This window comes from Ascaphus truei, unplaced genomic scaffold, assembly GCF_040206685.1.
Source record: "Ascaphus truei isolate aAscTru1 unplaced genomic scaffold, aAscTru1.hap1 HAP1_SCAFFOLD_451, whole genome shotgun sequence".
NCBI classification, from domain to species: domain Eukaryota; kingdom Metazoa; phylum Chordata; class Amphibia; order Anura; family Ascaphidae; genus Ascaphus; species Ascaphus truei.
Window position 1 is genome coordinate 13,029 of NW_027456782.1, and position 15,404 is coordinate 28,432.

The 15,404-nt window shown below is 48.7% G+C and overlaps 1 protein-coding gene across 1 annotated transcript in view; it reads right to left on the reverse strand.

Moving 5' to 3' along the window:
* Positions 1-1,394: 1,394 nt before the first annotated feature.
* DCHS1 (dachsous cadherin-related 1) overlaps positions 1,395-15,404 on the reverse strand; it is a gene marked incomplete at its 3' end in the record, with an annotated part of 108,016 nt that continues 94,006 nt past the window's right edge. Inside the window, exons 10-12 of the mRNA XM_075584112.1 lie at positions 12,763-13,609; positions 4,921-5,160; positions 1,395-1,603 (exon numbers count right to left, since the gene is read on the reverse strand). Coding sequence (XP_075440227.1) covers positions 1,395-1,603; positions 4,921-5,160; positions 12,763-13,609 — 1,296 coding nt within the window. The remainder of the gene's footprint in view (positions 1,604-4,920; positions 5,161-12,762; positions 13,610-15,404) is intronic.

Sequence of the window (15,404 nt, forward strand, 5' to 3'; positions counted from 1 at the left end):
GTGTAGTCATGGTGTTATGTTTGTGTATTATCGGTGTAGTCACGGTGTTATGTTGGGGTAGTATCGGTGTAGTCACAGTGTTATGTTGGGGTAGTATCGGTGTAATCACAGTGTTATGTTGGTGTATTATCAGTGTAGTCACAGTGTTATGTTGGTGTATTATCGGTGTAGTCACACTGTTAGATTGGTGTAGTATCGGTGTAGTCACAGTGTTATGTTGGGGTAGTATCGGTGTAATCACAGTGTTATGTTGGTGTAGTATCGGTGTAATCACAGTGTTATGTTGGGGTATTATCGGTGTAATCACAGTGTTATGTTGGTGTAGTATAGGTGTAATCACAGTGTTATGTTGGTGTAGTATCGGTGTAATCACGGTGTTATGTTGGTGTAGTATCAGTCTAGTCACAGTGTTATGTTGGTGTATTATCAGTGTAATCACAGTGTTATGTTGGTGTAGTATCGGTGTAATCACGGTGTTATGTTGGTGTAGTATCGGTGTAGTCACAGTGTTATGTTGGTGTAGTATCGGTGTAGTCACAGTGTTATGTTGGTGTATTATCGGTGTAGTCACAGTGTTATGTTGGTGTAGTATCGGTGTAGTCACAGTGTTATGTTGGTGTATTATCGGTGTAGTCATGGTGTTATGTTGGTGTAGTATCAGTTAATCACAGTGTTATGTTGGTGTAGTATCGGTGTAATCACGGTGTTATGTTGGTGTAGTATCGGTGTAATCACGGTGCTATGTTGGTGTAATATCGGTGTAGTCATGGTGTTATGTTGGTGTAGTATCGGTGTAGTCACGGTGTTATGTTGGTGTATTATCGGTGTAATCATAGTGTTATGTTGGTGTAGTATCATGTAGTCACAGTGTTATGTTGGTGTATTATCAGTGTAATCACAGTGTTATGTTGGTGTAGTATCGGTGTAGTCACAGTGTTATGTTGGTGTAGTATCGGTGTAGTCACAGTGTTATGTTGGTGTAGTATCGGTGTAGTCACAGTGTTATGTTGGTTTATTATCAGTGTAATCACAGTGTTATGTTGGTGTAGTATCGGTGTAATCACAGTGTTATGTTGGTGTATTATCAGTGTAGTCACAGTGTTATGTTGGTGTATTATCGGTGTAGTCACAGTGTTATGTTGGTGTATTATCGGTGTAGTCACAGTTTTATGTTGGTGTAATATTGGTGTAGTCATGGTGTTATGTTGGTGTATTATCGGTGTAGTCATGGTGTTATGTTGGTGTATTATCGGTGTAGTCACAGTGTTATGTTGGTGTATTATCGGTGTAGTCACAGTGTTATGTTGGTGTAGTATCGGTGTAGTCACAGTGTTATGTTGGTGTAGTATCGGTGTAGTCACAGTGTTATGTTGGTGTAGTATCGGTGTAGTCACAGTGTTATGTTGGTGTAGTATCGGTGTTGTCACAGTGTTATGTTGGTGTAGTATCGGTGTAGTCACGGTGTAACATGGATTACCCGTCAGGCTGTAGAGATCCTTTGTCTCCCGGTCCAGTGGTATCTTTGTGGTCAGGATCCCAGTTTCCGGATCGAGGGAAAATACATCCCCCGTGACTCCCCCGTAAGTGACATGCCCACCCGGGCCTGAGAAGAGACAGTGAGGAGAAGAGACAGTGAGGAGAAGAGACAGTGAGGAGAAGAGACAGTGAGGAGAAGAGACAGTGAGGAGAAGAGACAGTGAGGAGAAGACAGGGAGAAGGAGAGAAATAAGAGGGGAGCGGTAAGAGATAAGACATGAGCACATATACATACAGGCAATCACCCCTGTTTAATATGGGGACAAGAGGGTAATACACAGGTAACAAAGCGTCAACTTCCATTCACCCTTTCTGACCAAACACTGATGCACCATTAACCGTGCACCAGATTCTCACTGTATTAATCATGGGCCTGGGAGGGAGGGTCAGAGAGAGGGTCAGAGAGAAGGTCAGAGAGAGGGTCAGAGAGAGAAACGAGGAGAGAGAGAGGGTCAGAGAGAGGAAGGAGGAGAGAGAGAGAGGGTCAAAGAGAGAGAGTCAGAGAGTGAGGGTCAGAGAGAGGAAGGAGGAGAGAGAGAGGGTCAGAGAGAGGAAGGAGGAGAGAGAGAGGGTCAGAGAGAGGAAGGAGGAGAGAGAGAGGGTCAAAGAGAGGAAGGAGGAGAGAGAGAGGGTCAGAGAGAGGAAGGAGGAGAGAGAGAGGAAGGAGAGAGAGGAAGGAGGAGAGAGAGGGGGTCAGAGAGAGGAAGGAGGAGAGAGAGAGGGTCAGAGAGAGGAAGGAGGAGAGAGAGAGGGTCAGAGAGAGAGAGAGGAAGGAGGAGAGAGAGGGTCAGAGAGAGGGTCAGAGAGAGTGGGTCAGAGAGAGGGTCAGAGAGAGAGGGTCAGAGAGAGGAAGGAGGAGAGAGAGAGGGTCAGAGAGAGGAAGGAGGAGAGAGAGAGGGTCAGAGAGAGGAAGGAGGAGAGAGAGAGGGTCAGAGAGAGGAAGGAGGAGAGAGAGGGTCAGAGAGAGGAAGGAGGAGAGAGAGAGGGTCAGAGAGAGGAAGGAGGAGAGAGAGAGGGTCAGAGAGGGGAAGGAGGAGAGAGAGAGGGGTCAGAGAGAGAGGAAGGAGGAGAGAGAGAGAGGAAGGAGGAGAGAGAGAGGAAGGAGGAGAGAGAGAGGTCAGAGAGAGGGAGGAGGAGAGAGAGGGTCAGAGAGAGGAAGGAGGAGAGAGAGAGAGAGAGAGGTTCAGAGAGAGTCGGTCAGAGAGAGGGTCAGAGAGAGAGGGTCAGAGAGAGGAAGGAGGAGAGAGAGAGGGTCAGAGAGAGGAAGGAGGAGAGAGAGGGTCAGAGAGAGGAAGGAGGAGAGAGAGAGAGGGTCAGAGAGAGAGAGGGTCAGAGAGAGGAAGGAGGAGAGAGAGGGGGTCAGAGAGAGGAAGGAGGAGAGAGAGAGGGTCAGAGAGGGGAAGGAGGAGAGAGGGTCAGAGAGAGGGTCAGAGAGAGGAAGGAGGAGAGAGAGAGGAAGGAGGAGAGAGAGGTCAGAGAGAGGGAGGAGGAGAGAGAGAGAGGAAGGAGGAGAGAGAGAGAGAGAGAGAGAGAGAGGGTCAGAGAGAGGAAGGAGGAGAGAGAGAGGGTCAGAGAGAGGAAGGAGGAGAGAGAGAGAGAGAGAGAGAGAGAGAGAGAGAGAGAGAGAGAGAGTCAGAGAGAGGAAGGAGGAGAGAGAGAGGGTCAGAGAGAGGAAGGAGGAGAGAGAGAGGGTCAGAGAGAGGAAGGAGGAGAGAGAGAGAGGAAGGAGGAGAGAGAGAGAGGAAGGAGGAGAGAGAGAGGAAGGAGGAGAGAGAGGTCAGAGAGAGGGAGGAGGAGAGAGAGAGAGGAAGGAGGAGAGAGAGAGGGTCAGAGAGAGGAAGGAGGAGAGAGAGAGAGAGGGTCAGGGAGAGGAAGGAGGAGAGAGAGAGAGGGTCAGAGAGAGGAAGGAGGAGAGAGAGAGGGTCAGAGAGAGGAAGGAGGAGAGAGAGAGGGTCAGAGAGAGGAAGGAGGAGAGAGAGAGGGTCAGAGAGGAAGGAGGAGAGAGAGAGAGGGTCAGAGAGAGGAAGGAGGAGAGAGAGAGGAAGGAGGAGAGAGAGAGGAAGGAGGAGAGAGAGAGGAAGGAGGAGAGAGAGGTCAGATAGAGGGAGGAGTAGAGAGAGGGTCAGAGAGAGGAAGGAGGAGAGAGAGAGAGAGGAAGGAGGAGAGAAAGAGGAAGGAGGAGAGAGAGGTCAGAGAGAGGGAAGAGGAGAGAGAGGGTCAGAGAGAGGAAGGAGGAGAGAGAGAGAGGAAGGAGGAGAGAGAGAGGAAGGAGGAGAGAGAGGTCAGAGAGAGGGAGGAGGAGAGAGAGGGTCAGAGAGAGGAAGGAGGAGAGAGAGAGAGAGAGAGAGAGGAAGGAGGAGAGAAAGAGGAAGGAGGAGAGAGAGGTCAGAGAGAGGGAGGAGGAGAGAGAGGGTCAGAGAGAGGAAGGAGGAGAGAGAGAGAGGAAGGAGGAGAAAGAGGTCAGAGAGAGGAAGGAGGAGAGAGAGAGAGAGGGTCAGAGAGAGGAAGGAGGAGAGAGAGAGAGAGAGGGTCAGAGAGAGAAACGAGGAGAGAGAGAGGGTCAGAGAGAGGAAGGAGGAGAGAGAGAGAGGGAGAGAGAGAGAGAGAGAGGAAGGAGGAGAGAGAGAGAGAGGGTCAGAGAGAGGGTCAGAGAGAGGGAGGAGGAGAGAGAGGGTCAGAGAGAGGGTCAGAGAGAGAGAGGGTCAGAGAGAGGAAGGAGGAGAGAGAGAGAGGGTCAGAGAGAGGGTCAGAGAGAGGGAGGAGGAGAGAGAGGGTCAGAGAGAGGGTCAGAGAGAGAGAGGGTCAGAGAGAGGAAGGAGGAGAGAGAGAGAGGGTCAGAGAGAGGGTCAGAGAGAGGGTCAGAGAGAGAGGAAGGAGGAGAGAGAGAGGGTCAGAGAGAGGAAGGAGGAGAGAGAGGGTCAGAGAGAGGGTCAGAGAGAGGGAGGAGGAGAGAGAGGGTCAGAGAGAGGAAGGAGGAGAGAGAGATGGTCAGAGAGAGGAAGGAGGAGAGAGAGAGGGTCAGAGAGAGGAAGGAGGAGAGAGTAAGATCTGAGAGAGAGAGTCAGAGAGAGGAAGGAGGAGAGAGTAAGATCTGAGAGTGAGAGGGTCAGAGAGAGGAAAGAGGGGAGAGTAACATCTGAGAGAGAGTGAGAGAGAAAGAGAGAGAGTGAGAGAGCGCACCCAGAGTGAGAGAGAGAGTGAGGGTGACAGAGTGCATGGCCAGTAATACATTTGGAAACACTGAAAATGAGACCGTTATTATTATTCTGAGAAGTTGGCCTCTGGCTTCTGTCGCGGTCACTTGCAAGACGCTCTCTTCCTCATTGCAAGAGAGCGATTCCCCAGCGAGCCGACAGAAAGAGACAGCCCACCCGCGAGTCTCACCCAGGTCTCTGTCCTGGGCTTGCAGTCTCAGCACCGTCACGCCAGCCGGCTGGTTTTCCTGCACTCTCGTTTCATATTGTGTCTTTTCGAAGGCGGGCGTCTCATCATTCACATCAAGGAGAGAGACGGAGAGTGTCTGGGTGGCGGAGAGACGCGGGGAGCCATGATCCAACGCCAGAACTGTCAGATTATACCCCGATGTCTCCTCTCGGTCTAACGCTCTCACCACAGAGAGAGCGCCTGCAGGGGAGAGACAGTATGATAAAGGGAGGGACAGGGAGAGACAGCATGATAAAGGGAGGGACAGGGAGAGACAGCATGATAAAGGAAGGGACAGGGAGAGACACATCTCCAAGTAGCACATTCTAAATCCCATATTTGAATCCTGTCTCATTCAACCCTTAATTAAATGAAGCGTTCACACCTAGGCAGGGAACGCCCTGTGATAGAAACCATCTGTCTGACTGTGCCTCGGGTGTGCACATTAAGCAGGCAGAACCAAACTGCCAGGTGAGTTGTTAGGCCCATATAAACCCAGGCAGAACAGCCTTAAGCTGCCTGCAGCCCATCTCCAAGTAGCACATTGTAAGTAGCAGAAAACTGAAGTTTAAAAGGAGTGAACAACACCTCCTGGCCCAGATTCCTGCATCTGATCTACGCTGGAAAGGAGGACGTTATCTATCCCAGACTGCACCTCTCAGCGCGTTACTATCGCTGTGATGCCGCCGCTGCTATTTATATTTGCTGTGACCTCACTTCTCAAATTATGCACTTCCTTCCACCAGCCTCAGTATGTCTCTAACTCTATTCATATATCTCCATCTCTCCTTCCTTCCCCACTTCTCAGTTCACATGAACTCCTTTCTTACCTGCGCCCTCTGACACCACACAGTTATATCCCCTGCACTAAAACACACCCCTACAAATCATCCTCACACATCCTCTTTCTATCCATGCTTCTCCTCCTCGCTTCTGGGGATATCTCTCCCAATCCTGGTCCCTGCCTTATTCCTACTTGCGCTCGTCCTCGCCTGCCAACTGCAATCTCTACTCCTTCTGGTGTTAACCCCTCCAACCTCATACCCATCCCCTGCCACCCTCCCTCCTCTCTCCCATCCCCTGCCACCCTCCCTCCTCTCTCCCCATCCCCTGCCACCCTCCCTCCTCTCTCCCTTTCTCCTGTGCCCTTTGGAATGCTCGCTCCCTCTCTAACAAGTTCCTCTCTGTGCATGACTTCTTTCTCTCTCACTCCCTGCTTCTCTTTGCTATAACTGAGACCTGGCTCACTCAGTCTGACTCTGCTCTGGAAGCTGCCCTCTCTTATGGTGGCCTTTCCTTCTCCCACACTACGCGCACTGATGGCAGGAGTGGAGGTGTGGGGCTCCTGCTCTCCTCTCTCTGCTGTTACCAAACCCTTCCTATTCCTCCCTCTCTTGCTTTTCCCTCCCTTGTGGCTCACACTGTCCAGATCTTCTCTCCTCTCCCTGTCCATGTGGTGGTCATCTATCGCCCGCCTACCTCTACTCATCCCCCTTCTGCCTTTCTCTCTCACTTTGAATCCTGGCTCTCTTTCTTTCTCTCCTCAGACTCCCCTGTTCTTCTCCTTGGGGACTTCAATTGCCACATTGATGACCCCTCTCTCCGTTGGGCCTCCCGCTTTCTCTCTCTAACCTCTTCTTTTGGCCTTCAACAGTGGACTGCAGCCAGCACCCACAAGGATGGCCACTACCTAGACCTGGTTTTCACTAAATACTTTTCTCTCTCTGATTTCTCCATTTCCTCTTTTTCTCTCTCTGACCATCACCTCATCTCATTCTCTTAATCTCACTTCTCCCCATCTCCACCTCCATCTACCCCTCGGTTCTGCAGAAACCTGCGCTCTATTAACCTACCCGCCTTTGAGTCCACTTTATGCTCCTGCCTCTCCTCTCGCAGTTCTGCTATCTTCTAATCCCAGACCCTGGCTAAATTCCCACACGCGCATGCTGCGTTCCTCCACTCGTTCCTCTGAACGCCTCTGGAGGAATTATCACAATCTCGCAGACTTCCTTCACAACAAATTTATGCTATCCTGTTTCAACTCTGCCCTCTCTCAAGCTAAACAAACCTACTTTTCTTCACTAATCAACATGCACAAGTCTTACCCACGCTGACTCTTCTCTGTCTTTGACTCTCCACTCAAACCACCCTTAGCTGCCTCTTCTTCCTCCATCTCACCTCAGGACTTTGCTGTCTATTTTAAGGAAAAGGGGGAATCCATACGTCAGAACATCCCCTGTGTTTCCTCCTCCCATCCTACACTGCTTCCTAACTCTCCTCCTGCCTTCGTTGACTCTTTTTCCACTGTCTCAGAGGAGGATGTGTCACTGTTTATCTCCTCTTCTCCCTCTACCACTTGCCCTCTTGACCCATTCTCTCCCATCTCCTAAAACCTCTTTCTCCTACAATAATCCCTACTCTCACACACATTTTTAACTCCTCCCTCTACTCTGGTACCTTTCCATCCTCATTCAAGCATGCAACAGTTATACCATTACTGAAAAACAGCAAGCTTGACCCTACCTGTCTTTCTATCGACCTGTCTCTCTCCTGCCTTTTGCCTCTAAACTCCTTGAACGTCTTGTATTCTCTCGCTTGCTCCATTTTCTCAACACCTATTCTCTCCTAGACCCTCAACAATCTGGCTTCCGCACGGCTCACTCCACTGAAACAGCCCTCACTAAAATAACTAATGACCTCCATGCTGCCAAAGACAGAGGTCATTACACTCTGCTCATATTACTCGACCTCTCTGCAGCATTCGACACCGTGGACCACCCTCTTCTCCTTCACATTCTCCATACACTTGGTATTCGGAACAAAGCTCTATCCTGGATCTCCTCTTACCTCTCCCGTACTTTAAGTTCTCTTCTGCTAACACCAACTTCTCCTCTAGCGATCTCTCTGTGGGGGTACCCCAGGGCTCTGTCCTGGGACCTCTTCTCTTTTCTCTGTCCACACTCTCTCTAGGTGACCTAATAACATCTCTTGGGTTTAAATATCACCTCTTTGCTAACGACACCCACATTTACTTTCAACCCCCGACCTTACACCTGCTGTACAAACCAAAGTTTCTGAATGTCTCTATGCGATATCATCCTGGATGGCCCTCCGCCGACTTAAACTCAACATGGCAAAAACAGCTCCTCATACTTCCTCCCAAACCTGGCCCTACTACCCCCTTCCACATTACTGTTGGAAGTACGATCATTCACCCAGTAGCCCAAGCACGCTGCTTAGGGGTCACACTCGACTCCTCTCTCACATTCTCCTCTCATATTCAAAACGTTTCTAAAACCTGTCGCCTTTTCCTCCGCAATATCACAAAGATACGCCCTTTCCTCTGTTACTCGACTGCTAAAACTCTGACTCAGGCCCTCATTCTCTCCCGTCTTGATTACTGTAACCTCCTGATGTCCGGCCTTCCTGCCTCTCACCTGTCTCCCCTACAATCTATCCTAAATGCTGCTGCCAGAATCACTCTACTCTTTCCTAGATCTGTCTCAGCATCTCCCTTCCTGAAATCCCTCTCCTGGCTTCCGATCAAATCCCGCATCTCACACTCCGTTCTCCTCCTCACTTTTAAAGCTTTACACTCTTCTGCCCCTCCTTACATCTCAGCCCTAATTTCTCGTTATGCACCATCCCGACTCTTGCGTTCTTCTCAAGGATGTCTTCTTTCTACCCCCTTTGTATCTAAAGCCCTCTCCCGCCTTAAACCTTTCTCACTTTCTGCCCCGCACCTCTGGAATGCCCTTCCCCTCAGTACCCGACTAGCACCCTCTCTATCCACCTTTAAGACCCACCTTAAGACACACTTGCTTAAAGAAGCATATGAATAGCACTGTGGATATTCTAAACACATGATACATAATGCTTGGCCCCCTGCAGATGCACTTACCAGAACTCCCTCCTACTGTCTCTGTACGTTCTCCCTACCTACCAATTAGACTGTACGCTCCTCGGAGCAGGGACTCCTCTTCCGAAATTTTACTTTTATGTCTGAAGCACTTATTCCCATGATCTGTTATTTATATTATCTGTTATTTATTTGATTACCACATGTATTACTACTGTGAAGCACTATGTACACTAATGGAGCTATATAAATAAAGACATACAATACAATACTGCATGATAAAGGGAGGGACAGGGAGAGGGACAGCATGATAAAGGGAGGGACAGGGAGAGAGACAGCATGATAAAGGGAGGGACAGGGAGAGAGACAGCATGATAAAGGGAGGGACAGGGACAGCATGATAAAGGGAGGGACCGTGCACTCACCATGTGACTTAGCACTCACCATACGACCGTGGACTCACCGTGTGACCTGGCACTCACCGTGTGACCTGGCATTCACCTCATAATAACGCCATGACCTCACCATGACATTAACATTACACTGACCTCACCATGACCTCACAATGACCTAACCATGACATTAGCATTACCTGACCTCACAATGACCTCACCATCGCATTAAAATTACACTGACCTTGCCGTGACCTCACAATGACCTCACCATGACCTCACAATAACCTCTCCATCACATTAACATTACACTGACCTCTGGAACACCCAGAAAAAAATACAAAAATAATCATGGTGCAGTATTCTAATAAATGTGGGTCAAACTGTGAAACTTGGCTCTTGTAGATAACCTACTTACAAAATGTAAGATTCAAAATAGCAGGTTTGTTTTTAAAGATGGGTCTTTGGGCACCTCAGCTTGGGACCGCAGCATACATGCATTACATTTTGTAAGTAGGTTATCTACAAGAGCCAAGTTTCACAGTTTGACCCACATTTATTAGAATACTGCACCATGATTATTTTTGTATTTTTTTCTGGGTGTTCCTGACGATATCGCTCCCTTTCTGCCCTGGATCCTAAACTGTTGTAAGGGAATCAGTGCATATTCCCTGGAAGGTTGAGAGAATTTTTCAGTTTCACCAACCTTTTTTTTTTTCATTTTCACCAACTTTTATTGTTTTATCACATTTATAGCTGTTAAGCGCCTTTCCAAGTCACTGGGTTTCACATTACACTGACCTCGCCATGACCTCACAATAACCTCTCCATCACATTAACATTACACTGACCTCACAATGTCCTCACCATGACATTAACATTACACTGACCTCACAATGTCCTCACCATGACATTAACATTACACTGACCTCACAATGTCCTCACCATGACATTAACATTACACTGACCTCGCCATTGTATTGTATGTCTTTATTTATATAGCGCCATTAATGTACATAGCGCTTCACAATAGTAATACACGTGGTAATCAAATAAATAATTTGATCGGATTGATTTGATTTGATCGGAAGCCAGGAGAGGGATTTCAGGAGGGGAGATGCTGATACAGATCTAGGAAAGAGTAGAGTGATTCTGGCAGCAGCGTTTAGGATAGATTGTAGGGGAGACAGGTGAGAGGCAGGAAGGCCGGACAGCAGGAGGTTACAGTAATCAAGACGGGAGAGAATGAGGGCCTGAGTCAGAGTTTTAGCAGTCGAGACACAGAGGAAAGGGCGTATCTTTGTTATATTGCGGAGGAAAAAGCGACAGGTTTTAGAAATGTTTTGAATGTGAGGGGCAAATGTGAGAGAGGAGTCGAGTGTGACCCCTAGGCAGCGTGCTTGGGCTACTGGGTGAATGATCGTATTTCCAACAGTAATGTGGAAGGAGGTAGTAGGGCCAGGTTTGGGAGGAAGTATGAGGAGCTCTGTTTTAGCCATGTTGAGTTTAAGGCGGCGGAGGGCCATCCAGGATGATATAGCAAAGAGACATTCAGAAACTTTGGTTTGTACAGCAGGTGTAAGGTCGGGTGTTGAAAAGTATATTTGTGTGTCGTCAGCATAGAGGTGATAATTAAACCCAAAAGATGTGATTAGGTCACCTAGAGAGAGTGTGTAGAGAGAAAAGAGAAGAGGTCCCAGGACAGAGCCATGACCTCACAATCACATTAAAATTACATTGACCTCACCATGATATTAACATTACACTGGCCTCTCCATGACCTCACAATGACCTCACCATGACCTCACCATGACAGTAACATTACACTGACCTCATTATGATCTCACAATGACCTCATCGTGATATTAACATTACACTGACCTCTCCATGACCTCACAATGACCTCACCCCGACAGTAACATTACACTGACCTCACAATGACCTCACCATGATATTAACATTACACTGACCTTATTATGACCTCACAATGACCTCATCGTGATATTAACATTACATTGACCTCACCATGACATTAACATTACACTGACCTCGCCATGACCTCACAATAACCTCTCCATCACATTAACATTATACTGACCTCGTCATGACCTCACAATAACCTCACGATGACAATATTACAATGACCTCACCATGATATTCAAATTATACTGACCTCGCCATGACCTCACAATAACATTGACATTACACTGACCGCGCCATGACCTCACAATGACCTCACCATGACATTAACATTACACTGACCTCACAATGACCTCACAATGACCTCACAATGATATTAACATTACTCTGACATCGTCATGTCCTCACCATGACAGTAACATTACACTGACTTCACAATAACCTCACCTCCACATTAACATTATAATGACCTCACACTGACCTCGCCGTGACCTCACAATGACCTCACCATGATATTAACATTACACTGACCTCATAATGACCTCACAATGACCTCACCATGATATAACATTACACTGACCTCACAATGACCTCACCATGACCTTACCATGATATTCAAATTTCACTGGCCTCGCCATGACCTCACAATAACATTGACATTACACTGACTGCGCCATGACCTCACAATGACCTCACCTTCACATTAACATTATACTGACCTCACCATGACCTCAACATGATATTAACATTACAGTGACCTCGCCGTGACCTCACAATGACCTCACCATGACATAACATTACACTGACCTCACCGTGACCTCACAATAACCTCTCCATCACATTAACATTACACTGACCTTGCCATGACCTAACCATGATATTAACTTTACACTGACCTCTCCATGACCTCACAATGACCTCACCATCACATTAAAATTACACTGACCTCGCCGTGACCTCACAATGACTCACCATGATATTACCATTACACTGACCTCCCCATGACCTCACAATAACCTCTCCATCACATTAACATTACACTGACCTCGCAATGACCTCACCCTGGCAATCACATTACAATGACCTCGTCATGACCTCACAATAACCTCACCATGACAATAATATTACAATGACCTCACCAGGATATTTAAATTACACTGACCTCATAATAACCTCACCGTCACATTAACATTACACTGACCTCACAATGACCTCACACTGACCTCACCATCACATTAACATTATACTGACCTCACCATCACTTTAACATTACACTGACCTCATAATGACCTCACCACGACATTAACATTACACTGACCGCGCCATGACCCCACAATGACCTCACCATGAAATTACACTGACCTCACCATCACATTAACATTATACTGACCTCACACTGACCTCACCATCACATTAACATTACACTGATCTCGTCATGACCTCACAATGACCTCATCATGAGATTAACATTACACTGACCTCGTCATGACCTCACAAATTACCTCTCCATGACCCCACAATAACCTGACATGACCAGGCAGTAACTTCACCATGACCTTAGCGTGACCATCATTATCACCCCACATGACTGTCCCAGGCAGTGACTCCTTCCTGACTCACTCGGTACCCTACCTGTGCCAGGGTGCAGCTGGAACCTGCCCTCCTCATTGCCTGCCAGCAGCTGAAACCCAACCCTGCCATTCTCTCCAAGATCCAGGTCCTGCACCACCACGTGGAACGCAGTGGATCCCACTGGCATGTCTTCTGGCAGCCATGCCGCAGGTGGAGAGATGAAGAGCGGGACGTGGTCATTGCGGTCGCTGAGGAAGACTCGGGCAGTGACGGAGGAGGAGCGGCGCTGGCTAGTGTTCAGGGCACGGTCTGACGCCTCCACAACCAGCAGGTAAGATTGGACTTCCTCACGGTCCAGCGGTCGTGCCACGCTCAGGACTCCTGTCTCCGGGTCCAGCCGGAAGGTGCTGTCAGGGGCCCCCGGCTCCTGGTGCAGCAGGAAGTAGTGTACTTGGCTGTTGGGTCCCGGCCCGTCACGGTCAGGAGCCTGGAATGTGAAGACAGAGGAGCCAATCTGGGCATCTTCAGGCACCACCACTGTCACCGGGTCCTCCGGGAACGTGGGCGAGTGGTCGTTCTGGTCCTGGACCTCCACCTCCACCATGACCACACGAGGGGAGAGGTACCCACCAGACACCTCCCCCGCTTCTTCCACGTTTACGCGCAAGCTGTACCGCGCCCGCGTCTCAAAATCCAGCTCCCGCATCAGGAAGATGTCACCTGTCCGTCCGTCCACCATAAATGTGTCCTGAGGGTCATCCTCACGCAGCAGGGTGTACAGTGTCGGGCCCCGGGGGCCTGTAAGGGCCACAGAGCCAAGGAGAGAGCCGGGAGGCAAGCCTTCTACTGGGGACAAAATGAGGGCGCTGTGGTCGGGTTTGGAGGGGTAGCGAGAGGAGGGTACAACCTAGAAAAGAATGTGTATATACTCAGTACCTGTATACAGACACGCGCAGGGCGTATATACTCAGTACCTGTATACAGACACGCGCAGGGCGTATATACTCAGTACCTGTATACAGACACGCGCAGGGCGTATATACTCAGTACCTGTATATAGACACGCGCAGGGTGTATATACTCAGTACCTGTATACAGACACGCGCAGGGCGTATATACTCAGTACCTGTATACAGACACGCGCAGGGCGTATATACTCAGTACCTGTATACAGACACGCGCAGGGCGTATATACTCAGTACCTGTATACAGACAAGCGCAGGGTGTATATACTCAGTACCGTATACAGACACGCGCAGGGCGTATATACTCAGTACCTGTATACAGACACGCGCAGGGTGTATATACTCAGTACATGTATACAGACAAGCGCAGGGTGTATATACTCAGTACCTGTATACAGACACGCGCAGGGTGTATATACTCAGTACATGTATACAGACACGCGCAGGGTGTATATACTCAGTACCTGTATACAGACACGCGCAGGGTGTATATACTCAGTACCTGTATACAGACACGCGCAGGGTGTATATACTCAGTACCTGTATACAGACACGCGCAGGGCGTTATATACTCAGTACCTGTATACAGACACGCGCAGGGCGTATATAGTCAGTACCTGTATACAGACACGCGCAGGGCGTATATACTCAGTACCTGTATACAGACACGCGCAGGGCGTATATACTCAGTACCTGTATACAGACACGCGCAGGGCGTATATACTCAGTACCTGTATACAGACACGCGCAGGGCGTATATACTCAGTACCTGTATACAGACACGCGCAGGGCGTATATACTCAGTACCTGTATACAGACACGCGCAGGGCGTATATACTCAGTACCTGTATACAGACACGCGCAGGGCGTATATACTCAGTACCTGTATACAGACACGCGCAGGGCGTATATACTCAGTACCTGTATACAGACACGCGCAGGGCGTATATACTCTGTACCTGTATACAGACACGCGCAGGGCGTATATACTCAGTACCTGTATACAGACACGCGCAGGGCGTATATACTCAGTACCTGTATACAGACACGCGCAGGGCGTATATACGCAGTACCTGTATACAGACACGCGCAGGGTGTATATACTCAGTACCTGTATACAGACACGCGCAGGGTGTATATACTCAGCACCTGTATACAGACACGCTCAGGGTGTATATACTCAGTACCTGTATACAGACACGCGCAGGGTGTATATACTCAGTACATGTATACAGACAAGCGCAGGATGTATAATACTCAGTACCTGTATACAGACACGCGCAGGGTGTATATACTCAGTACATGTATACAGACAAGCGCAGGATGTATATACTCAGTACCTGTATACAGACACGCGCAGGGTGTATATACTCAGTACCTGTATACAGACACGCGCAGGGTGTATATACTCAGTACCTGTATACAGACACGCGCAGGGTGTATATACTCAGTACCTGTATACAGACACGCGCAGGGTGTATATACTCAGTTACCTGTATACAGACACGCGCAGGGCGTATATACTCAGTACCTGTATACAGACACGCGCAGGGCGTATATACTCAGTACCTGTATACAGACACGCGCAGGGCGTATATACTCAGTACCTGTATACAGACACGCGCAGGGCGTATATACTCAGTACCTGTATACAGACACGCGCAGGGCGTATATACTCAGTACCTGTATACAGACACGCGCAGGGCGTATATACTCAGTACCTGTATACAGACACGC